General features: G+C 37.4%; 1 protein-coding gene and 1 non-coding gene across 15 annotated transcripts in view; both read left to right on the forward strand.

Moving 5' to 3' along the window:
- Positions 1 to 27,145, forward strand: part of NAALADL2 (N-acetylated alpha-linked acidic dipeptidase like 2) — a 1,370,084-nt gene that overhangs the window by 1,294,983 nt on the left and 47,956 nt on the right. For all 14 annotated transcript variants that reach the window (XM_063722339.1, XM_063722336.1, XM_063722335.1 and 11 more), the window contains one exon: positions 13,577 to 13,670. In XM_063722339.1, the coding sequence (XP_063578409.1) occupies positions 13,577 to 13,670 (94 nt within the window). The remainder of the gene's footprint in view (positions 1 to 13,576; positions 13,671 to 27,145) is intronic.
- On the forward strand, positions 15,534 to 15,639 carry LOC112132941 (small nucleolar RNA U13). Its single transcript, XR_002914641.3, has one exon. It is a non-coding gene; the product is annotated as a small nucleolar RNA U13 (small nucleolar RNA).

The following is a 27,145-nucleotide window of genomic DNA, read 5'->3' on the forward strand; positions in this document are numbered from 1 at the left end:
TAGTAATCACTAACAAATTTTAGTGTTTCTCTAAAAAAATCTAATTATTCAAGACATTCCAATATAAATAGAATATCTTTTTCCTTTACACGGAGCTTGTTGAGAAGGAAGAGAGGGATCCCTTGCAATATAATCATCTTCTCCAACTTTATTTTCATTTTCTCCTTTAAAAAAATCCTTCCAACAAGACTGATTGACTTAGTGTTAGGATCAGAATTTTCACTTACCTGTTCCTCTTACTAAGAGTGCTGCCCTTAATTCTCTCCACTTTTCTAAATTGTATCCTTCCTTTAAGATCCAGCAAAATTGAACTATCCCCCAAGAACTGTTCTTGGTCTATTGCTGTTCATAGTAACCAGTGTTCTCCTTTTATTTAAACTTTGAGACGTGACATTTCATATGTTCTTTTTGTTTTTCTTTGCTAATAGCATCCAAACCATCCAAAGTCCCTTTAGTACAGGAACTATGTCACAGTTTTACCATTTAACTGAGGACTATTGAATTATACGTAGGGGCTTTATAAGCATTTCATCCAGATAAATATCACTCAGATAAAGTGTACTAATAAAAGTATAAGGTCATATCACATGGTTTAACTGGTCAACTATAAAGACACTAAAATTCCTGAATTGTTGGGCTATGTCATATAGGACATCCTGGGATATTTGAGAAGCAAGGAACTATTAATATAAGAGTCCTGTTTATCACTAAGCAACATGTAAAGAAAAAAGATAAATCTTGGAATTTCTAGAGCTTGACAGTGTGCTCTGTTCGTGCAGCTTCTTATTTACATACATATATTTTTGGATTCAACTGAACAATAGCATCTAGTTCAAAGAAAGTTACTGTAAGAACCTTGTCATGAATATAATCACACATCGAAGGATCTAAAGCCCTTGTGGTATTTTTTCTATTTTTAAAATGTCAAGTCTCACTTTGTAGGATGCAATCTGCAATAACATTTATTGCATTTATAGCCAAGAAAGAAACTGCATGAACAATGTAATTGCATACAGTAAGGGTCACATATATTTTGACCATCATTTAAAATCTCACTAGGTAGAAGCAGCAAGTTCAAAGGAACAATCTATTTATTTTTTTCATTCCCATATCTCTACCTCTCTCTAGTGCCTTCATTGTCTCTATAAGATAGAAACATGATGTCATTATTTTTTAATGTTCATATTTTTTGAAAAAATGAAACAATATTCCAAGATATTATTTTTTAAAAAACAGAATTATACCAGATGTCCAAATCTATAATAAAACAGAGGTTTATTTTTGGTTGTTTTTTCAACTGGCACATATAAAAGGAAATAATTATATTAATAATTTATATCAAAATAATATTGATCTATTAACTAAATAATTGGCTCTGTATGTGATTGCTTTCATTTATTACCAAGATGTTCTTTGTTTAATGGTTGGATATTAGAAGGAAATAACATCTTTGTCCTTTACTAAAGCACTTTACTAAAGTTTTATTAAATTCCTAAAGAGAAAACTAAAACCACAGTGTTTCACATGTGCAGATACTCAGCATTATGCCCTGAAAATACAATTTCTAAGAGAATTTTCTCTTTCTAGCTCTTTATGAAAGGCTTCTTCTATCTTGGTGCATTATGTATGCTTGTTATATGTTTCTTTAGCATTATTACAAATTCTGCTAAATCAGTTCTTTAATCTTTCTATGACTAATTGATTTGGATAATTTACAAAGTACATCATTTAATAAACATAAAATTAATCTTTTAAAAATACACAGCCACTACCTCCTTTGTCACACCACAGCTTTGATAGTATTTGCAACTACTCTAGGGTATCTTAGAGAATTGTTTTACTTCATAAATCTCTACTTCCCTTTTTTAGGCTCAGGAAAGCAGGATCTACAGACATGAAACTTAGCATTGGAATGTATCAACAGTTATAATCCTGGTAGGATCACTTGCTCAGGTCTTTATTTTAAATAGGTGTAATCAGCCCTTGATTATTCCTTAGAATCATTATGTTCACATTTGGTGAATATTGGCCACTGGTATTTCCTATTTGCTAAAATTAGAAAAGGGCTTGGAAAAAAATTTCAAAGGTGCTAATTAGGGTAACAATTAAGAGTCCAGATCTGCAGCCAGAATGCTTGGGCTCAAATCTCAAAATTGCCATGTACTAGCTAAGTGGACCTTGGGAAATTTAATTAACTGAGCAATGCTTCTATTTTCTCATGCAAAATAGAATAAGGCTATTGTAAGGATTCAATGAATTAATTTATATAAAGAATTTAGAATAATGCCTGGCATATGGCAAGAGTGCAACAAATGTTAGCTGCTGTTATTATTGTTGATATCATGTTAAAGGTAGTTATTAGTGAAATATAATGAAGATACTTAATTTGTCAATCAGCACATGCAAATTACTACTAAACATAGTAAAAAAGTAAAGTTGTTAGTATCTTGAAGTTTCTTTTTCTAGAACACTAAGAAATATTAACATACTGTGGTCCCTCTCTAGAAACAATATGACTAGCAGAAAATACAAATATGTTACAAAGTCAAAACATGACTACATCACTGAAAAATAGTCATTAAAAATGCCAAAAAGCTAATTTGTTATTTCCGCATTAATGTGTAAATATATTTTCTCTACTAAAATTTAATAACAGATAGGTGATGACAGTCACCAAAAGAGGAGAGCTATCTTACATTTCACAAAAAAAAAAAAAAAAAAATACATGAGTTACTTTTCTGTGGCATGGGAATAGAAAGTAAGCATTTTATTTTAGTAATAGATTTGCAAATCCTAAACTTTATCTTTGCCTGAGGCTTTCTTCAGCCCTGGAAAGCTGCTAGTGAACAGGGTAGTTCAGAGATTAAAATGTAACACCTCCATGGAGCAATGCCCAATTGGTAGCTAGTGAATCAATACACTGCTCCCTTGCCCCTCGAATGGGAAGATCCTGAGGCACCTATTTTGTACTAGCTCTAAGGTTTTCTCCAGCAAGGTTAAGCTTCAGTCATCCACAGTGGTAGCTGACTTGATAATGTGCTTTCTATTGACGGTCTTGTCTTCCTTGTCTCTCCTTCCCATCCTACTACCCTCACCTCTCAATGAACTATGTGTGATCAGATTTCATCTCAAGTTTGTTGTTTTGAGGGAGTACCCAAACTAGGATTCCTGGTAAACTGGAGATGGTGTGATCAGAGTTTAAGCCGAGAAACTAGAAAGGAAATGGGCTTTCAGCAGAAGCAGAAGCTGGAAAGGAGGATTTGAATCAGGGAGTTTATATTCCTAGCCATTGGTTTCTTGACATCATGAGTTGCCTTCTTCTTCAATGCCCTGATGTTGGCGGCTGTTAGTACATACTTGCAAAAAACTATACTGTTAGCAGTTTAGGGCTAAGTTAAGAGGCCAATTCTTTCATAATCAAATTAAATTTCAGTGGAGACATGCCTTGTTTATGTCTTCTTTCTTTGCTTCGCATCCCATCGATTTTTCATCATGTCCAAGTGGTCCCCAGAGACTTTGCATGGTCTGTCGGCTCCAGAAACTCTGCAACTCTGCAGGGAAGGCATGCGCCAGGCTGCAAACCCAGTGTCTCAGTAACCTCATTCAGCTCTTGGCAACTGTTGCAGGCATGGCTGAAACAGCAGCTTCTCAGCATGCTGAGAGAAAAGAACTCTCTTTCCTCCAGAGGTATGCACAGCTATGGCCATTCCACTATCCAAAATGCTGTTTTCAAGTTTAACACTGTTTGCTAACACAGGTCTTTATGTTCACACGTAGTTTCTTTTTGGTAGGCCCCTGGACCAAACAGGATAAGCCACAGGAGCCCCTAAAAATGGCCATGTGTTTGGGAAACTATATATTCCAAATGTTTCCTGGGATTACAACCCTTCTCCTTGAAGCGAATTCCCCTGTCAGAGGCTATTGCAATTCTTCAGTGACTTTGGAAATCCTTCACTAAAAGATAACATACCACCTAAGGTAGTCTTCATTTGAGACTACCTCAGTCCATGAAAATCATTCTAATGTCTTTGAAAACTTAAGAAGAAGGAAAGGTGAGATCTTGAACCATTTCTTTCCTAAAAGGTTAGAGATTCCATGACAATTTTCCTATCTCTTTCTCCTCCAACTATTGGCTTTCACAAATGTAAGCAGTGGAAGCAAGGCCTTTGACAAGGCCTCCTAAGCATTCCACCAAAATCTTTCTGCAGAAGAAACCCTCAAGTCATGCACTGGCAAGAATAGGAATGTTATTCAGGTGTTGGGATGTCTCCACTTATACATGAAACTCTCTTGGGGCTGTCATGGTGGCTCTTCTTGGGGCTGAGGGAACAGGTGTGGCATTTAAAATTTTCCTCACTAGTTTCTGTGATGTGGGTTGTATCTGAAGCTTCCTTTTTGATAGTTGTGGAGGTTGTATAAGTTCTCGCTTTTCTAAGACACTTTTACTTTCAAGTAATTTATATATATATATATATAAACTTGTCAAATTATAGTTGAATATTAGATATCATAAATCTTGCTATAGGTCAAGGGGAGCAATGGAAAGGAAGTGAGACAAACAGGTCTGTTTTTTGGAGTATACAAGAAACATATCCCAAACAAGTAACTGCACAGCTCGGATGATAATGTGGAGAATGTGTTGGAGGCAGACATTTAAAACAATTAGGGAGTTTGTGGAGTATTCCAAATGAAAGACAATGACAGTCTTAAGGCTGTATTTTAGTCATGTTATGGATACATGGATTTTGTGCACTAATTGTGCATTACACCATTTAATTTCTAATCTTTTGGGGAAATAACTTGGGTATGTCAGGAATACATCTTTGATCCCTCTCCTCTATGGATACTGCAGCTTTGGAAAGGGGTCATGAGGACTGGCGGCTGCTTCTCATTCTGTCCATCTTCAGGAAACTCCCTCCACTCTTCTTGCCCATGGCTGGCTGCCCTAAGGTTTGTTATCCACAGGATATTTGTTGTTAAATTGGGGGATTTCTAGTATAAAGTGACATAAATCAGAGACATGTCACTTCAGGATGAACATAACAGCCTGAAGGGCACTATGCACCACAAAATCCTGTGGTAAACACTCTTGCCAGGCTATGATTTATCAGGTTTTGCCTCTGCTCTGAAAGTTAAAAGGAGTGGAGCAGACTCCCTGCAGATCACTGAATCATGGCCATATGGCTTGGATGAGTTTTAGGGTTTTCTGACCCTATGCCCCACACTCCACACACAAACTTACTTCCCAGTAACTGAGAACTCTGTTTCAGTCACGCCGGTTTCTTGTTTCTCTAAAAAATCTTGTTTTAATCTAAAAGTAAAAAGAAACATTGGCTTTTTTCTACCCCAGATTTCTGCTCATTTTATTCCCTTAGTCTAGAATACCTTTCCCATTTTACAGTCATCTAGATTCCTACTCCCCAAATATATGTGTATGGTGTCGTTGCATGGTTTGTTTAGAGTGCAATAGAAAATGGTGCTTTCTAGGAAATAAAAGATTCATATTTACCAATTTTATACTGTTAACTTCTTTTCCAATTGTGTAAAAGTGGAATGGACTTATCTCTAACAGGAAAGTAAGTTCTAAGGAGAGAAACTATCTTTTACGACATTTTAGCTCTTTTCTCTCCCCCACAGCATGGTAATGATCACCCAATAAAGGATCAACAGCTACTAGTTAGGATGGTTCATGATTCATCTACTGTTTGTCATGGTGTCTTATAGCATGTGTTAAAGTGAGCTAACAATGGCCTGAGAAGGACTCTGTACTTCTATATTTGAGTCCTTGTGGATGAACTGTAACCTGACTAATAGGTAGACAAGATTCACAACCTAACTTAAGAGTATGTGCCTGTAACAGTAGCTGAGTCTTTGTCAATCCCAGCAGCCATACTTCAACCACTCATACATTGCTGAGTGTTCAAACTGTGTTCAAATAAGGCAAATGCCAATCAGTAACCAATCCAGCTGTTTCTGTACCTCACTTCCAGTTTCTATACATCACTTCCCTTTGCTTTGTCTATAAATTTGTTCTGACCATGAGTCATCCCTGCAGACTCTGAATCTGTTGTGATTCTGAGGGCTGCCAGATTCGCAAATCACTCATTGCACAATTAAACTCCTTTAAATTTAATTCAGCTGAAGTTTTTTTTTGTTTTGTTTTTTCACATGCTACAGTGACATCCCAGTTTTTTTTTTCCATGGTAACCTATAAAACAGATGTTATGCTTATCTTACAGGATCAACTTTCATAGTAGGGCCCTATTGCGTTTTAAATTTAACTGAGGACATTAAAAAAAATCCCATGATAATAGTTTAACTTACAGCTTAAGTGAAAGGTATAAACTATGGTTACTTTAATCTGGGTATATAAAAATATAGAAAACCACACAATGCTCAACCATGCTTGTGGCTAAAGAAAAATTACATTATAGACCCAAGGCAATGGTATTATTTTAGTGAACCTATATATGTTTTACTGCATTGTCCACTCAATATATGACAAATTCGTTAAAAGCATTTATTGCAAATACAGTCACCATACTGGGTAATGAGCTACAATAATTAAGGAAAGAAGATGTACCCTACTCTTTAGATATTGACAGTTTAGTAAATAATTTGTTTCTTTCTATTTTGGTCTGGTACGTAAGAGAAAGATTTGTGATGAAGTCAAAGAATTACAGTCATCCCATATAAAAGTTTATCTTTCTTTGGCCTGAAGTAATTTTAGTTGTGTGTGTGTGTGTGTGTGTACACTTTTTCCTTAACTCTGTAAATAATCTGTTGCCTTGTTGCGTCATAGGGTGATATTTTTATTCTTAAAATTCTAGAATAGGTTTCTATGTATAGTTTTTATCTTTTGACAATCTGATCTTGCCTAACACTAGTGAGACCACTAACTCTAGGAACATCAATAGTATTTAGTAAGAGGGGAAAGCCTTTGCAATGTGGTGATTATTAACTCAGTTTTCAACACAATGATCCTTTTATATTTTTAAAATATTTTTAGTTCTTTACAGTTTTTTTTATTTCTAATTTATTCTTCCTTCATCTTCTGCTCAGGGCTAGTATGGTCAGAGAATAGTGGAAAAGGAAAGACACCAGGGTCTTGTGGTACATGTGTGCTTGTAAAGTCATTGCATTGTAATTTTACAGATGGTGAATAGTTATTTACTTATGCTATGTGCCACAGGTATGCAAATATCATAGATGTTCAGGATTGGAAATAAGATATTACAGGTATTGGCCAGTAGTATTACAAGAAACATAGGTTTTTGTATTTTTTTCTTCACCAGGAAACACAGTAGTATAGTGGAAAGAATAGTTGGCAAGAAGTAAAGAATTTAGAGTCTGGCTTTAGTTTTCCACAAATAACCAACTGAGATAATTTTTTCTAGATTCTGACTTAAACCTCGTATTATAGCAAAAAAAGTAGCACAGGCCTTCAAATCAATTACACTTGGGTAGATGACTTGAGCAAGTTAACTAATCTCTGAGAACCTCAGTTTCTTTTTTTTATATGAACATGATACTTGCCTTGCTGAGCTGTTGTGAGAATTAGAGAGAATGGTGTTTGAAAACTTCCATACAGCTCTGATACCTAGTAGGTGCTCCAGAAAATTTGGTTATTGATATTTTAGCTTTGCCATTACTGTTAGCTGTTCTCAGTGAAGCTGATTCTCAGTGTTTTTAACATAGGATATTAATTCCCCATCTACCTGTCTCTTAGGGTTGTCAGGATAATGAAATGAGATATACAGGTATAAAGCACTTTGAAAAGAATGAGGCCTCATATGAATGTAAAGGAAAGTTGTTCTGGCATGCCTGAGGAAGACTGAGTTTCAGAGTGGGTAAGAATATGCAGTGTGGCTCATCTCTTTGTGCTGCATGACAAGGAGTATACAAATCTTCCTCTTGCTTACGAAGCTGCAAAGAAAGCTGATTTAGTCTAAGCATTCCGCTGTGGGCCAGGTGTTTCTGAAGTCTCAATCTTTGTTGCCAGAAGGTAGTTGGCTTATATTCCAGTGTTCAAGGTGCCAAGTCACTCTTAAAAAACAAACAAAACAGCTTTATCCAGCAGCACTCAGAGAAGTCGCCTTTCTCCCTCTTCCTTTTTCTTTTATTTTAATCTTTTGTAATGTGTGGTATCCAGATTCTAAGTGTAAACAAAACATGTCTTTTCTGGAGTCTCTGTTATGCAGTGCAAACTGGAAAAAAAATCAATCATAATCCTTCTTAATTTCTTTTAAAAATCCTTTTTATAAATAATTTATTTTTATATTTTGGTGTTTCTTGTATGATTTGGATGAAGTGAGGTGGAATTGAAGGATAATTTATGTCAATCTATTGCACACAATTCATTTCCTGAAGTACAGCATAATCAGAGTAGGCAGTTTCCCAGGATTTTTGTGATCACTATGCTGGTGTAGGGGCAAAGGGAAAGCTTCCCCTTCCACTCTCTGAAGGTTTGCTGAAAATGAACTGACAACAGGCAGGCTAATAGGAGAAAAATACATAGTTATTTATTTCATGTGCATGATGGGGGGATGCATAGGATTACCCAATAACTCAATGGACTATAGAAACATATTTATGTACCTTTTTTGTAAAGCAGAGAGAGATGGGGAATTTAGACCATTCTTCTCATGAATAGTAAATTATTATTAGGGATAATAAATGGACCTGGGAGACAAAATTAATTTGTAAATGATTCTCTTTAGTATTTGAATCATCCTTAGAGGCGACACTATCTGTTTGAAAAAGTCCATCTAGGTGTGGTTGCATCCCTCATTGACAAACAATGAGATTTCCAAGAGAGGATTAAAGGTAATTGTGTTCCTCTTTGGAGGTTCATAGTTTTTAGATGGATAAGAGAACTTCCGAGAACATCCTCATCTTCTGCTTTGAGAAACACAGAAGTGTTGGGAGGGTGCAGGACAAGCAAGGGCAGAGAGACCTTGAGGCTCTTTCTTTAGCTCAGTATGTCAGAGTCTCATTTTGTGGGATACTTTTTCAGCACCCCAACATTGGGGATAAGACTCTGCAAAGATACGTTAGGAACTGGTTGGTACATTTGGGAGAAAAGTACCTGAAAGGAATAAAAGGTTATCAAAAGTGGTTCTTCAATGAGAACACATGTACATGGGAGGGGAACAACACACTCTGGGGTCTGTTGGGGGGTAGGGTGGCGGGAGGGAGAGCATTAGGAAAAAATAGCTAATGCACGCGGGGCTTAATACCTAGGTGATGGGTTGATAAGTGCAACAAACCACCATCATCCACATTTACCTATGTAACAAACCTGCACATCCTGCACATGTACCCCAGAACTTAAAATAAAAATAAAAAAGGGGTTCTTTCTTCTCTTTATTTCTAATAAACACATTTTCCCAAGCATATAGAAGATCAAATTGAATTATATTTTTTATGACTTGAATTGTGCAAACAATTGGGAAATATAACTTTTAATATTGTATTAGTTCGTTTTCACACTGCTGATAAAGACATACCGATGACCGGGCAATTTACAAAGGAAAGCGGTTTAATGGAGAACTCACAGTTCCATGTGGCTGGGGAAGCCTCATAATCATGTTGGAAGGCAAGGTGGAGCAAGTTACATCTTATGTGGATGGCGGCAGGAAAAGAGAGAGCTTGTATAGGGAAACTCCTGTTTTTAAAACCATCAGATCTCATGAGTCCCATTCACTATCACAAGAATAGCATGGGAAAGATCCACTCCCATGATTCAGTCATCTCCTGCTGGGTCCTTCCCACAACATGTGGAATTATGGGAGCTACAAGACGAGATTTGGGTGGGGACACAGAGCCAAACCATATCATTGCACCCCTGGCCCCTCCCAAATCTCATATCTTTACATTTCAAAACCAAACGTGCCTTCCCAACAGTTCCACAAAGTCTCAACTCATTTCAGCATTAACTTAAAAGTTCACAGTCCAAAGTCTCATCTGAGACAAGGCAAGTCCCTTCCACCTATGAGCCTGTAAAATCAAAAGCAAGTTAGTTACTTCTTAGATACAATGAGGGCTCAGGCACTGGGTAAATACAGCCATTACAAATAGGAGAAATTGACCAAAATACAGGGGCTACAGGCTCCATGCAAGTCCAAAATCCAGCAGGGCAGTCAAATCTTAAAGCTCTAAAATGATCTCCTTTGACTCCATGTCTCACATCCAGGTTATGCTGATGCAAGAGGTGGGTTCCCATGGCCTTGGGCAGCTCTGCCCATGTGGCTTTGCAGGGTATAGCCCCCCTCCTGGCTGCTTTTACTGGCTGGTGTTGAGCATCTGTGGCTTTTTCAGGTATACAGTTCAAGCTGCCGGTGGATCTACCATTCTGGGGTCTGAGGACGGTGGCCCTCTTCTCACAGCTCCACTAGGTGGTGCCCCAGTAGGGACTCTTTGTGGGGGCTCTGACCCCACATTTCTTTTTTGCAGAGGTTCTCCATGATGGCCTCGCCCCTGCAACAAATTTTTGCTTGGGCATCCAGGCATTTCCATACACCTTATGAAATCTAGGCAGAGGTGGGCTGGGTGCGGTGGCTCACACCTGTAATCCCAGCACTTTGGGAGGCCAAGGCGGAAGGATCACGAGGTCAGGAGATCAAGACCATCCTGACTAACATGGTGAAACCCCGTCTCTACTAAAAATACAAAAAAACGTTAGCTGGGCGTGGTGGCGGGTGCTTGTAGTCCCAGCTACTTGGGAGGGTGAGGCAGGAGAATGGCATGAACTCGGGAGGCGGAGCTTGCAGTGAGCCAAGATTGCGCCACTGCACTCCAGCCTGGGCAACAGAGAGAGACTCCGTTTCAAAAAAAGAAAAAAAAAAAAGAAATCTAGGCAGAGGTTCCAAACCACAATTCTTGGCTTCTGTGTACCCACAGGACCAATACCATGTGGAAGCTACCAAGATTTGGGGCTTCCACCCTCTGAAGCAACAGCCTGAGTTGTTCCTTGGCCCCTTTTAGTCAAGGCTGGAGCAGCTGGGAATCAGGGCACCAAGTCCCAAGACTGCACACAGCAGAGGGACCCTGGGCCTGGCCCATGAAACCATTTTTTCCTCCAAAACCTCCAGGCTTGTGATGGGAGGGGCTGCCACAAAGGTCTCTGACATGCCCTAGAGACATTTTCCCCATTGTCTTGATGATTTAACATTTGGCTCCTTTTTACTTAGGCAAATTTCTCCAGCTGGCTTGAATTTCTCCGTAGAGAATGAGATTTTCTTTTCTATCACATTGTCAGGCTGCAAATTTTCCAAACTTTTATGTTCTGTTTCCCTTTTAAAACTGAATGCCTTTATTAGCACCCAAGTCATCTCTTGAATGCTCTGCTACTTAGAAATTTCTTCTACCAGGTACCCTAAATCATCTCTCTCAAGTTCAAAGCTCCACAAATCTCTAGGATGGGCAAAATGCCACCAATCTCTTTGCTGAAACATAACAAGAGTCACCTTTGCTCCAGTTCCCAACAAGTTCCTTATCTTTATCTGAGACCACCTCACCCTGTATTTCATTTTCTCTATAATTGTCAGCATTTTGGTCAAAGTCATTCAACAAATCTCTATGGAGTTGCAAACTTTCCCACATTTCCCTGTCTTTTTCTGAGCCCTCTAAACTCTTCCAATGTCTGCCTATTTCCCAGTTACAAAGTTCCTTCCACATTTTCAGGTATCTTTTCAGCAGTGCCCCACTCCTGGTACCAATTTATTGTATTAGTCTGTTTTCATGCTGCTGATAAAGACATATCCAAGACTGGGCAATTTACAAAGGAAAGAGGTTTAATGGAAAACTCACAGTTTCACGTGGCTGGGGAAGCCTCATCATCACTGCAGAATACAAGGAGGAGCAAGTCACATCTTTCATGGATGGTGGCAGGAAAAAAGAGAGCAGGGAAATTCCCATTTTTAACACCATCAGATCTTGTGAGACACATTTACTATCATGAGAACAGCATGGGAAAGACATGCCCCCATGATTCAGTCATCTATTACCAGGTCCCTCCCATAACACATGGGCATTATGGGAGCTACAAGATGAAATTTGGGTGGGGACACAGAGCCAAACTGTATCAAATATTAAATGGAATTTGCACCTTGTTGAATATATATATTTGAATATATAACATCATAATTTTCTAGTAAATTATGCATTCTGTCTCAAGTTAGTGTGCTAATTTCCCCTGTGTAGTTTCACAAGACAATGTTTTTCATTCACTAACCACATTTCATACTGCATTAATAATATCAACACAGTCACAGTTCCCTGTGTGCTGCCTTCAGGGTTATGAGATATGTAGGGACATTCGTAAGCCCAGGTAAATACTAAATATCACTTATGAGAGAGAGAGATAACAATGGCATTTGCTGCCAGCCCTAAGGTCCTTTGAGACGTGTATGAATGCATATGACTTGTTCAGCCTATTAAGCAGATGCTAGTTCAGCTGTAGTGCATGTGTTAATATTCAGACAGTTTTGGGGTGGGGTCATGGGGGAATTATGTATGTACGAAGATTGCAGATATGAGCTTTGGGGATGCCTTTTAAAATTTGTATTTATTTATTTTAAGCATTGATCTCACAGATGTATTAATACTATTAGTTTTGATTCTAGAAAATTATAAAAATTAAAAAGCAATTAGGAATAGAATAAAAGCAAGAAGGAAAATCATATCTAAGATTTTGAAGGAGGTTTATTGGAACCCAAATGTGAAGATCTACTCGTGAAGACACACCAACAAAGAGTCTGTTACAGGTTGGGAGGCTTTCCCAAGGAAGCTTAGAAGAAGGGAGGAAGACTCCTCATATCAGAGTTGTTCTTTTTACTGGAGGGTATAATACAGAGGTTATAATCACTGGCTACAGATATCAACATACAGGTTAAAATGTCTACATGCAAGACAATTGGCAAAACTTCCTGATTCTGAAACAAATCAGCCAAACTTCACGATTCAAAGACAAATCAGCATCCTTTTCAATGTCATTAGTTATGTATTCGTCAGTATGTAATTTGGGGAACTCAGAAAAAATTCTTTACTCGGTGACAGGATGTTACCGTAAATCACAAGACAAGTTAACTTGGAAGCCTGTTTACTTTCAAAGTAAACTGCCAAATGTGGCCGGTAGGTTATCAAATAAAATAAATCGATCATTAATTTTGTCTGAAGTTTTCCTTAGTCCAATAACCAGGCATTGATTTTCAGGTGTTCCTCTCTACTGTTTGTTTGGTCATGTGATATTATGAACTGTAAGGAATTATTTAATGTCTAAATATTACAACTCTTTCAATTAGGGAAGCCGTTTCTTAATATTTCAGCTCACAAAAGGAGTGATATATTTCTTTATACTATTCTGAGACGTGAAAAAGATACTGAGGTCTTTTTCTTTATAGAAAGATAAAATTAAATAAAGATTTAAAAGAAAAAGAGATTTTATAAAACTATATTATTCCTGTGTGTTTTTGCTGCTCTAGATGTATAAAAATATCTGAAATAATGAAAAACAAACAAATGAAAACTCCTAATTACTGAATGCTAGTATTTTCTTTTTCCTTTTTTCTTTCAGCTCTCAGGAGAAGTGATTTTGCAAATTGCCAACGAACCTGTTCTGCCCTTTAATGCACTTGATATAGCTTTAGAAGTTCAAAACAACCTTAAAGGTAATTTTCCTTTGAATTATAGTAATTTTACCAATGAAAAATTGTTCAACTAATTTTCAACAAGGAATGGATGAAGTCATCAATGATCTTACTAGCTATGGCAATGCAGTGCTTCCTGGAGATGGTGATCCTGAAAAGGGCCTGGAAGAATTTTAGTTTTCATTCAACAAAAATGAGATGCACGTATGTGTAAGCATAAAGGAGAATATCAGATGTTAAAGGATGGCCCATCTATTTTATCAAAGAGATTTATAATTCTAAGTTTCTGTTATTATTTACAGGTTTCATGTAGAATAATATAGTTCAATGATCCAGGTTTTTTTTGGGCTTTTTTTTTTTTAACATTCTAATAGCCAATCAGTTTAAACAAGACTGGCCCAGAAGTTTCTCTTTTGGGGTTGATTTCTGTGTGGTATGGGCCCCATTCCATTTGACTGAGATATTGGCTCAGACTTTAGATCAAAGATGATAAAGAAGAAACCAGGCAATTATTTCTGAGTCTCTATTTCGATTCCTTCATGTTTGAATATATCTCTCTCAGCAGAATTCTGACCCCACCCTAATAATTACCTTCATTTCCCCTTCATCTACATACAAATCTTTCAATTAGGCTCCTAATTTGTCTTCATTAACCAAATACAAAGGGCAGTATTGTGATTAAAGATTTCACCTTCCTCCTCTTTGAGTCACACATCTTCCTAACAGATCTTTAATGAGTCATATGTGGACAACTACTTCTCAATAAAAAAGTCAATATTTTAACTGTAGAGCTGAAACAGTAATCTTTTGAAAATGGATCATTCTAAAAAGCCAAATATTTCCAATAGCTGAAAATTTAATTTTTTTTTCTTTTTTTTGAGAAGGAATCTCACTGTCTATTGCCCAGGCTGGAGTGCAGTGGTGAGATCTCAGCTCACTGCAACCTCCGCCTCCCGGGTTCAAGTAATTCTCCTGCCTCAGCCTCCCAACTAGCTGGAACTACAGGCACACGCCACCAAGCCTGGCTGATATTTGTATTTCAGTAGAGATGGGGTTTCACCGTGTTGTCCAGGCTGGTCGCGAATTCCTGAGCTCAGGCAGTCTGCCTGCCTCGGCCTCCTGAAGTGCTGGAATTACAGGCATGAGCCACCTCACCTGGCCCCCTTTTCTTTTCTTTACCTGGATTGTTTCTTACTGCCTGGATTAGAGATTACTCCATTTTTCCCCCTCAATACTTCTTATGATTTTATTATAGTGGCTGTAAAACCATGACCTTGTGAACAGTTTGAGCCACTTACAGCTATTTGTTACCATACAAATAGCCTCATATTGCTTTCCTTTTTATATATTTAAGTTAGTCTCTATATAGTTTCCTTCTTTCCTACCTACATTAGGCTTTCGTCTTACTGTTGTCAGTGTGTCTACTGTAGCAGTCACTCTGGGTGACCAAACATATGGCATTTTGCAAAATAAGAACAAAGAAGGTATAAATAAAGGTCTAAATAGTTTTGTGAATAATAAATATCATTTTTGCAATTATTTTTTAAACACTAATTTTATTTATTCTGTAAGCTGTTTTGCTGTTTCTTTAGTTTTCATATTTTATACTTCAGAAAATTCTGTTGGTATTCCACATAAAACTTTAAACTTTCAGAGAACAAAAGGAGGTTAACAGCCTCACAATACTTGTTAATCTAAAAGCAACAACTATCATGCATGAAAAGAAGCCCCAAAGAGTATACTGCAAAATGCTAACATTATATAATAGAATTATAAATGATAGGTTGCTTTTCTGAGACCAAAAGTATTAGCAATACTGTCATTTTACATGCTAAAATCCATTTTTTAAACAATGGGGTTTATTCTTCAAAATTCATATATATGATCCTTTTGTGGTTCATATTTGTGATGATTTGGTTGTCAGGCCAATGTGTGAGATTTACCTCCTTCAAACCTTGTTAGCACATTGGCACATTTCAATTGTCTGACATAACAAATCTACAAATTGGCACAATATTTCCACATTATAACCACTATATAAACATTTTAAGTAACATAGGCTAATACTGATGTTCAAAAAATGACCTATTGGGTCATTGCTAGAATTATATGATTAATCTGGTTTGTGTGGATGATTAAGGACCCTTTCAACATCTGAAGAAAATTATTACCTTTCTCTCTCCACAGAAAGTTAAATGTATACAAAAATTTTTCATGTAATCCCCATGGACTTCACATCTCCTGAATCCACTTTTTCATTCATTTAACAAATATTTGTTGAGCCTCTCTGGTATGCTTGGCACAGTTCCATTATCAAAACAAACAAACAAAACAAAAACAAGTAGCAGCTAGATAAATAAACCAAAATTAAAATCCCTGCTCCTAAGAAACATACATACATACATTCCCATAGTGCAACAAAATCAACATAAATAAAAGCAAATCTGAAAATAGCATTATGCTCAAACTAACATCAATCACTAAATGCCATAATATTAATTACTTTGATGCAAATTTGCATTCCAAAAATAAATGTCATAGCAGAACACAGCAGTTGTATCCAGAGTATGGAGGAGAGATCTGACCTGAGAATATAAATTTCAGATTCATCCTAGATGAAATTACTAGGGGATTACATGTAGAGGACAGAAAAGGTCTAAGACTTCTCAGGCACTCTTACCTTTAGAAACTGGGATAAAAGTACAATTATAGAAGGAGACCAAGGAGGAGTGGCCAAAAAATAATAGAAAAACAAGCGAATCTTATAACCAGAGGCCAAGTGGATAACATATTTCAAAGAAGAGGAAGTAATCAACTGTGTCAAATGCTGGTAATGGGTAAAGAAAAGGAGAACAGAGAATTGACTAGTGGATTTAGCAATGTGGAACTCATTGGTGATCTTAACAAAATCATTTTAATAGATTAGTATAAGCAAAAGCCGAATTAGAAGGCATCTGAAAGAAAATGGGAGGTGATAAATTGGGGATATGTGGTGGTGTCAGAGTCATTTGAACCAGAGTGACTCCACCTTGAATGAGGGCTAGGAAAATGAGGCTGGGACTTGCTAGGCCATATTCCCAGAAAATTAGGCATTCCTAGTCTCTCGATGTTTATGGTTAAAGGAACCGATTGATAATGTTTACTCAACAGACCCAGACTTGGGAGTGTTCTAATATCACAATATCTTGAGAACAAAGGCATTCCTAATTTTGCTTTAAAGACAAATATATTGATTCTTGCAAAATATAGTAATAAGAAAAATTAATCCTTTATCACAAACCTTTGTAGCAGAGCACATCTCCCCATGATCTTTTTTATCCTGTATATAAACAAGCACTGTACTTAGGGCGGACATGTTCCTCCTCTTACTTTAGGAAATGTCCTGCTCTGTCTATGGAGTGGCTGTTCTTTCACCACTTTACTTTCTTAATAAACTTGCTTTTGATTTGCACTGTGGACTCGCCCTTAATTTCTTCTTGTATAAGATCCAGGAACCCTCTCTTGGGGGTCTGGATCGGGACCCCTTTCCTGTAACAGTGGTATAGGTGGTAAAAAAGTATGGAGTCAAGGAAGTGTAGCATGTTTTTATTTTGATGACAGTGATCTAGTGGAGAGGTAAAATTTGCTCACACAAGAGAGTAAAGGGAGAATTGCTGGACTGATTTTCTTAAGTAGGGGAAGCACAAGGATTGAGGACTTCACATTAGTTAGGAACTGTCATAGTCCATTCAGGTAGTTATAACAAAATACCATAGACTGGATGGCTTATCAACAACAGTAATTTATTTCTTACAATTCTGGAGGCTGAGATATCCAAGATCAAGGCACCACCAGTTTCGCTGTTTGGTGAGGATTCACTTCCCGGTTCAAAGACGGCCATCTTTTTTCTATTAACTTCACATGGTAGAAGGGTTGAGGGAGCTGTCTTGTGTTTCTTTTAAAAGGGCACTAATTTAATTTTTTAGGGCTCTGGCCTCATGAACTAATCAATTCTAAAAGATCCCACCTCCTAATACCATCACTTTAGGGGTTAGATTTAAACATATGAATTTTGGAGGGACATAGCATTTATACCAAAGCAAGAACACGGTAGTCCATCCATGAAAATGTGAAGGGAGGCAGAACACACAGCAGATGGGTAAATTTGGTGTTGGGATTCCTTGGCAAGTTTCTCTAGATTAGAAAAGCATAAAATAGCTGTTTTTTTTTTAGGAGGGTAAGAAAGTAAAAAACCATGACAATGTAAGGTTTTTTTTGGGGGCAGCATTAAGAGCCCAGAAGAGATACTTACTATAAATGAGATAATTCAGCATAATTTTGGATTTTTTCCAGCCTTCAGAGGGGGATGCAAATATAGGGGAGAAAAGAGCTCTTTCCTCACTTATCACTAGGTTGATGGTTGAGACGCCTATCACCAAAGACACATTAACAAGTGTGAACTCAAAATATCTAAGATAGGTCTCAGTCAACTTAGAAAGTTTATTTTGCCAACGTTAATGACGCACCCATGACACAGACTCAGACATCAATTAGTATATGTAATATATGTACATTGGTTTGTTACAGAAAGGTGGGACCACTCAAAGGAGGGGGGGGACTTCCAGGTCATAAGTAGATAAGAGACAAAAAGTTGCAATCTTTTTAGTTTCTGATTAGCCTTTCACTCAATACACAATTTACAGGAATAGTCACTTATGCCTTATCTGGTTTAGTGAAAAAGTATGACAAGGGAAGCCATTAGATATGCATTTGTCTCATGTGAGCAGAGGGATGACTAAGTTCTGTCTGTCCTTGTCCACAAGGAATTTCCTCGTCAGGGAGGTATGTAGCTTTTTTTCAATCTTTGTAGCTATACTATATAGAAATAGAATGGGAGGCAGGTTTGCCTGACACAGTTCTCAGCTTGACTTTCCCCTTCGGCTTAATGATTTGAAGGTCCCGAGATTTATTTTCCTTTCACACAAGAGAAAGGCATACGAATTTATATAATGTAAGTTTTTTTGTTTGTTTTGTTTGTTTTTTGAGACGCAGTCTCGCTCTGTCGCCCAGGCTGGAGTGCAGTGGCGCGATCTCGGCTCACTGCAAGCTCCGCCTCCCGGAAGCTCCGCCTCCCGGGTTCCCGCCATTCTCCTGCCTCAGCCTCCCGAGTACCTGGGACTACAGGCGCCCGCCACCACACCCATCCAATTTTTTGTATTTTTAGTACAGACTGGGTTTCACCGTGTTAGCCAGGATGGTCTGGATCTCCTGACCTCATGATCCACCCACCTCAGCCTCCCAAAGTGCTGGGATTACAGGCATGAGCCACCGCGACCGGCCCTATATAATGTAAGTTTTGCATGACACAGGAGCCTTCAGAAATGAAGACCAAAAGAAAGAGAGAAATGTGTGTACTTTTATGCTAAGTTTGATGAAGAGTTCAGAAGTATGATTAGAAGACAAAAAGATATGATCTAATTGTAATAAGTTGGGGGGAATTCAGTAAGATCTCTGTTCAGATTATTCTCAGCGTCTCTATCTCTTTGAGGACAAGGATGTTTCTTTTCTCCAGGTGTAGGGAGGGTATCTCTGGAATACAAGTTTTATGTCTTACTTCAGAGGAAGGTCAGACAATTCTTTTTTTTTTTTTTTTTTTTTTTTAAGACGGAGTTTTGTTCTTGTTGCCCAGGCTGGAGTGCAGTGGTGCTACGCGATCTCGGCTCACTGCAACCTCCGCCTCCCGGGTTCAAATGATTCTCCTGCCTCAGCCACCCAAGTAAATGGGATTACAGGCATGCACCACCATGCCCGGCTAATTTTTGTATTTTTAGAAGAGATGGGGTTTCACCATGTTGGCCAGGCTCTTCTTGAACTCCTGACCTTAGGTGATCTGCCCGCCTTGGCCTCCCAAAGTGCTGGGATTACAGGCATAAGCCACCATGTCTGGCCCAGACAATTCTTTTATGGCCTGCTTCAGGGGAGAGGGCCAGGAGAAGGTCAGAGACACTGTCTTGCTTCTATTGCTTCCTCAAATGCCAAGGTGCCATATTTTGGGATAGGGTGTCCTGAACCCCATCACAGGCAGAGAACAGGCAGAGTTGAGTTTAACCAGGGCTAGACCTTTTCTGAGAGAAGGACAATGAACTGCATAGGATAAAGAAAACTGGATGTACATAAAGGATGTATGTAATGGATGCACTATGATGGACCAAAGTATCTTAACTGGGGTTGGAATAAAGTGAGGTTACGAAGGGAGTGAAGCCTAGTGAAAAGGAGGTAGGACCAATGACTTTATGTCATGGTGAGATCGAAGAATTGACAACACATGAGCTGACAAGGCAGGAGGTGGTAGTCAGCAACTTGGATTCGTGAAAATGAGATCATAGAAAGAGTGCAGACATTGGTAAGGACAGTGTCTAGCCCAGTGTATGACCATGAGAGTGTGGTACGTGGTTGCTAGAAGAAAAGAGGCTAAGGAAAAGAGAGTATCTCTATGTGGATATTGAAATTGTAAAGAATTAAACATTATGTAAGAGTGAGTGATGATGAGTCAGGAGATAAAAATCTTCAAATAATGAGTGGTGATCTAGAAACACCTCATATTATTCTTCTAGGGTTGGTGGTACAAAAGCACAGGGTGAAAAAGCACAGCTGCCTACGAGAGCTAAAATGCAAGTGATATCATTGGGGAGAACCAGGTTTCAATTAAAGCAAGAAGGGAAAGAAAATATTATCAGAATAGGCCAGGGAAATTAATAACCCTTTCTTTAATAGTTATACCTAAGCATGTGTCATCACAGGAGGAACAAAACAAAACAGAACTGCAATGATTCAATGGAGATTTTCACTCCAAGCCAGACACCACTATATCTAGATGAATCTGCCCCTAAAATCCAAGGTTCTCAAATGGATGAGCCAGGAGTATTTTGGTTTCTTACAGTTATATCAGACTTCTGCCCAAGATGAAGAACTTTCTCTTTGGTTATTGGTTGTTGTATGTGCTTAGTTTTCTTTGGATGTGAAATTCCTTGGGTCTCCCTGTCACTTTCACTCAGAAAGGTGAGGCCAGACTTGAGATGTACCCATATTAGAAAAAACAAGCAAAGCAAAACAAAATGTAACCAAACAAAATAAGCAAAAATATTATTTTACCATGTCCTGTGTGTGACTGTTTGATAAAATTAATAAAACCTGACACCTTTAAACTATACATTTTTGTATTTTACTTTTCGTGACTTAAAATAATCATGGTCAAAGATTATTCAAATAGTTGCTAAATTGTAGTCATCAGTTCTATTTTAGTTATACCTTACTTCTAAGAATGGAATACAGTAAAGGGCTAATGTGTGAATAATGGAAACCACTTATCAACACCTAAATAAATATTGCAGTTTTAACTTTAGCTAGAATGCTAGATAAGTTGATTAGCTAAACAGAATTCTTGTACCATGTTAAATGAAACATATAATTTTACTGCTGAATTCAAGCTTAAATTGTTGATATTTTTCTATTTTTATGATAGTTCACAGTGATTACTCTTAAATTCTCAATTACAGTGAGAAAAAAAGTGACCTTCAAGGCTGAACTATAAAATACTGTTTCTCCTTACTACAAACAGTATAAATATGAAGGTCTCTGAAACCCAATTGCATTTTCAATGGTGTAATTTTTACCACTTGACAACTGGCCATCTTGTTTATTTATTACACTAGTTTACAGTAGCAGCAGACCATTCTCAACCGTTCTCACAACCACCAGAAAGAAGGATAATTTACCAGTGAATAATTTGTTTGGGTTGATTTATTGGATGGTTCTTGAAAGCTCATTTTGACTGAGTGAACTTTGCTCTTAATATTTGGTCAATGCCAAGCACATAATGGAGAATGAATATTTATTTGTGGTATATGGAGATACAGTGTAAATAGTGATGGATAAGATAGCCAATATACTTCAGATGTATTAATACTTGTGACAAAAAATGAATACAGTTTTCCCTTCGTATCCATGGAGAATTGGTTCCAGGAACTGTCTCAAATACCAAAATCCATGAATGTTCAAGTTCTTCATATAAAATTATGTAGTATTTGCATGTAACTTGTGCACATCCTCTAACACACTTTAGATCATCTCTAGATTACTTATAATACCTAATGCAATGTAAATGCTATGGAAATAGTTATTATACTGAATTGCTTAGGGAATAATGACAAGAAAAAACAGTCTGCATGTGGTAGTACAGAAATCATTTTTTTCACAAATATTTTCAATCTACAGGTGCTAACTGTATGTCCAAAAAATGCATTTAGAATGCAATGGTACTAGTTTGCAGGGGCAGAGGAAGGTATCAAAAACAAATAAAATACAACCCTACCCTTGAACCTTAGAGCAGACTAAAGAGTAAGCGCATAATAATCTTACTAAATTTGATGCTTCTCACCTTACCCACTTTTTAATGTCTAAAACAGCACTTTAAAACAATTAATGTCTGTGTAATTCTGATGTTTCTTGCTTAATATATGCTATTTTTCTTCATCAGATTTCTTAAATAACATTATCGTAAAGACTCCATATGACCAAATAAAGTAAAAGTAATTTTCATTTCATCTAGCTATGTACACATTTATTTAGTGCAAGCCAGACTCAGCAGGAAACATAATTTTGAACTGTGTGTCTTATTGCCACCTCCTGATTATCTCACTAAATGTAAAATAGTTGCTGGCAGCATTTCCTCCTGTTCTTTGAATAACTGACAATAAGAATTTGGTCTTTTTTCTTTTTTTTTAATTAGCTCTGATAATTCATTAGCGTCAATCACTTCATTTTGGAAGAAAGGATAGTATTTCAAGGTGATGATCGCACTAAGGCTAGCATTCTGTGTCCTGTTAGATTTGTAGTTTCAATTTTTAGGTGTCACTTGGTTTTTTTTTGTTGTTGTTTGTTTGTTTTTTACAATTGCAAGTGATTGATATCTATCTAATATGTTTTTTCTTTCTAAAAAATAGAAAGTGAGTTTCCCAACTAGCAAAATTAAGTTAAGCACCGTGCAGATTGCATGAGTCTATTTCTGAGCCCATCTGTCTTCAATTTTGATTTAATTACCATCAATTCCAGCTCTGGCCTGGCCAGTAGATAGTGAAGTACACCGGGTCCTCAATCCTGGGCCCTCCCTCAGAAGTCCAAGGCAGCCTGACTAAAATCCAGACAGTTCCAATAAAAGATTTTGTTCCTATGGGAATTCTGTATCATGTTAGATTTCTAGCAGTTTGATCTGAGCTGGCATTTCTAAAACTTACCTTTTTCATTTGACAAGGACTTAAACTCTAAAGCATTCAATGAGAAGTATCTTACCTTGTTTGCTCAAATTAATAGAGAAGTTTAATAAGAGGTTGGCCATCCATTGGGGGCAAATTCCTAAAAATACATTTAGTCTCAATCCCCATTACATTTTCATATAGACTCTGACTACATAACCATATTAAATTGGTTCCAGGAACTCTCTCAAATGCCAAAATCCATGAATGTTTAAGTTCCTCATATAAAATGGTGTAGTATTTGCATATAACCTGTGCACATCCTCTAACACACTTTAGATCATCTCTAGATTACTATAATATCGAATGCAATGTAAATGCTATGTAAATAGTTGTTACACTGAATTGGTAATCCACACTTAGTTCAAAAAGCTATTTGAGGCAGCTGGCTCTTTAAGGCTGATTGTCTCCCCATTGTCAGATTATGTCTTCAAAACTAGTTTTTCTTTGCCACCATTTCTCTTTGAACTCATATTTATTATCACCTAATGTCCCTTAATTATTATCCTAAGCACATTGTTCCTTTTTTCCTTTTGTTTATCTTCTGTCTCACAATTTGCTGCTATTCACACGGCTTCCCATTGCGATCATCATTTCCTTCTCCACTCTGAGTACTTCATCCAAATTCCTTTGAAGTTTTCTTCTGAGTTACCTACATTTTATATGTGACACTACATTGATTGAAATCTGTGAGTGACTTATTTTTCCTGCTCTCCCATCATAGTAATGTCCTATTCTATTGTAACATTTTTTTTCCCTAAGGTGTATTTTTAGGATAAAACCCTGTGCCCATGACAGAATAGCACCATAACCCATTATTCTATGAGTGTTTCCTCACTGGCACACTTATAAAAATGTTTGTTGGTTTCTTTGTTTGTGTAAAAATACTTCTAATCTTGGCTTGTAACAGAACAAAAAGTACCCTTGCCTTCATGTTAATTAATTTCACTTAAGCCTTTTTTTTTCTTTTTCAGTTTCCTGGTTTAGCCAATACATAATTAGACTCACATGTGATATTAAATATACAATTTCAACTTTCTGCCCCAGGAGAATGATAAGAATAAACTCCACCTGAATTTAATTCATTCAGGAATGTTTTTGCTCATATTTCCCAAGCAGTCTGTAGCCAGATCATGCAGTCACAAATGTAACACAGTGACAACATCTGTAGGTCACAAAAGAGCCCATGGTTATATTTCTACAACAAATGGACAGACAATTTAGGGAACCCACTGCATGCAATGAGTTGGAAGTCTTACGAGATTTGCATCTGCATTGGCTACCTGGATTACTGGATAATCTTTAGAATGCAGAAATATGTTGCTTATTCTTTGTTTTAAAGTAACCAGTATAATCCTTCTAAACCTACCACTTTGGTATCTTTGCAATAAGATTTCTGTTTTATTCAGTTTAGCTATAATTATCCATTGTTTTCTGGCATATTTCACCCTTAAATAATATCTTTTTATCTATGCATTATAAAATCAATGTTAGATTATTTGAGTATCAATAGTGCAATCGCTTTCACATTTTTTCACTACCCGAGTTGTTTGTTTAACATCTTTAAATCACCAGCTGAGATGATTCATTGTGATTCATACTAAAAAAAGCAGCATGAAGAATAGAAAATGTGTGATAAAAAGGACTACTGTTGCCCCTGGCTGAAATCATATTGGCAATTTCTTTTCTTTTCTTTAGTGATACCACAAGGTATTTTTAAGATGACATTAGGTAACATACATTTTCCCCCAAAATAATCTACTCTTTTAACCACTGTATTATGCAGAACATAAATCATACTTTTTCTTGTCACTATAAATCAGTGCAGTCTAAGCTATGATTGTGCAATTGTTAGCACCTTTAAAACTATGGTAAGCTCATCCATAGGATAATAGGTTCTGGGAAATACTATTAAAGAAAAAGGTTACATTTGTTTGATATAAAAATGTTGTTTTAGAGGATGACCAGTACATTTCACTTTTAATTTAAAATAAAATGGAGTACGCCTTTAAAAATACAGCCACAAAAAACACAGAAAAATTGAAGTAAACCAAAATTTAAAACCTGTTGGAGTATGAAAGTCCAAAGAGATCATAATGCTAAGCAGTAAAATCACTCTTCAGAATAGGAAAATTATAGACTGGGCATGGTGGCTCATATCTGTAACCCCACCACCATAGGAGGCTGAGGCAGGAGGATCACTTGAGGCTAGGAATTCAAGATGAACCTGGACAAAAGAGCAAGACTCCATCTCTGAAAGAAAACTTTAAAAATTAGCTGGACATGGTTGTGCAAGCCTTTGGCTGTAGATACTTGGAAGGCTGAGGTAGAAGGATCTCGAGCTCAGGAGGTCATCCCTGCAGTGAGCTTTGATTGTACTACTGTACTCCAGACTGGGCAACAGAGCCAGACCCATCAAGAAAGAAAGGGGAAGGGAGGGGAGGGGAGGGGAAGGGAGAGGAAGGGAAGGGAGGGGAGGGGGAGGGGAGGGAGGGGGAAGGGGGAGGGGGGGAGGAGGAGGAGGGAAGGGAAGGTTTTACATTTTTCCAGGAGGTTGGGGAACAAAGTTAATACCCAGGAGTTTATGCTAAGTTGAAACTAATTGTCTTAGTTCATTTTGTGCTGCTATAACAGAATACCCAAAACTGGGTAATTTATAAAGAACAGAAATTTATTTCTCACTGTTCTGGAGGTTTGGAAGTCTAAGATCAAGGAGCTGGCAGGTTTAGTGCCTGGTAAGGGCCCAGTTTCTGCTTGTAAGAAGGCTGTATCCTATCACTGTCGGACATTTGGGTTGTTTCCAAGCCTTTGCTATTGTGAATAGTGCCACAATAAACATACGTGTGCATGTGTCTTTATAGCAGCATGATTTATAGTCCTTTGGGTATATACCCAGTAATGGGATGGCTGGGTCAAATGGTATTTCTAGTTCTGGATCCCTGAGGAATCACCACACTGACTTCCACAATGGTTGAACTAGTTTACAGTCCCACCAACAGTGTAAAAGTGTTCCTATTTCTCCACATCCTCTCCAGCACCTGTTGTTTCCTGACTTTTTAATGATTGCCATTAACAATGATAGACTGGATTAAGAAAATGTGGCACATATACACCATGGAATAGTATGCAGCCATAAAAAATGATGAGTTCATGTCCTTTGTAGGGACATGGATGAAACTGGAAATCATCATTCTCAGTAAACTATCGCAAGGACAAAAAACCAAACACCGCATGTTCTCACTCATAGGTGGGAATTGAACAATGAGAATACATGGACACAGGAAGGGGAACATCACGCTCTGGGGACTGTTGTGGGGTGGGGGGTGGGGGGAGGGATAGCATTAGGAGATATACCTAATGTTAAATGACGAGTTAATGGGTGCAGCACACCAGCATGGCACATGTATACATATGTAACTTACCTGCACATTGTGCACATGGACCCTAAAACTTAAAGTATAATAATAATAAAATAAAATTAAATAAAATAAAATAAAACAAAATAAAAAAAGAAGGCTATATCCTTTGGAGGAGAGGAACACTGTTTCCAACATGGCAGAAGAGGGGAAAACAAAGAGAGGGAACCCACTCCTGAAAGCCACTTTCTAAAGTCATTAAACCCACCCATGAGAGCAAAGCGCCCAAGGCCTAATCGCCTCTCAAAGGCTCCACCTTCCAATGCCATTACACTGACAATTAATTTTCGACATGAGTTTTGGAGAGGACAAACTTATCCATAGCATACATCAAGTTATTTAATACCTCAGGTAAAATGTAGTTTGTGCTGATCCCAGGTCCCAGCAGGTTACGGCATGTATAAATTCAGTGGATACAGTCATTACTGTAGTTAACAGCCTTACACAGAAGTCTTAGAAGCTTTAAATGGATAAGCCATTATAAAATGACTTTGAGCTTGTGACCTGCTGTTGGAAGGTGTTTTAGGATCCTGTATCAAGGGTGTTCAGAAGGAATAAGATTTCTGGGAAGAAGTTTGTCACTTTAGAGGCTACTCCACAAAGCTCCATATATTGTGTTAAGTTCCTTACATTTGTTATAATATTTTAACTTACTTCTAGCTCAATGAGCTGAGCTGCGGATTAAGTCCAATTTAGAGATTAAGACACTGAGCCTCAGAGGAGTTTGTGTCTTAATCAGATGTATAATTAGTGGGAGAATTGGGGCTTGAATCTAGGTCTATCAGATTCC

Source organism: Pongo abelii, chromosome 2, assembly GCF_028885655.2.
Source record: "Pongo abelii isolate AG06213 chromosome 2, NHGRI_mPonAbe1-v2.0_pri, whole genome shotgun sequence".
In the NCBI taxonomy this organism is placed as follows: Eukaryota; Metazoa; Chordata; class Mammalia; order Primates; family Hominidae; genus Pongo; species Pongo abelii.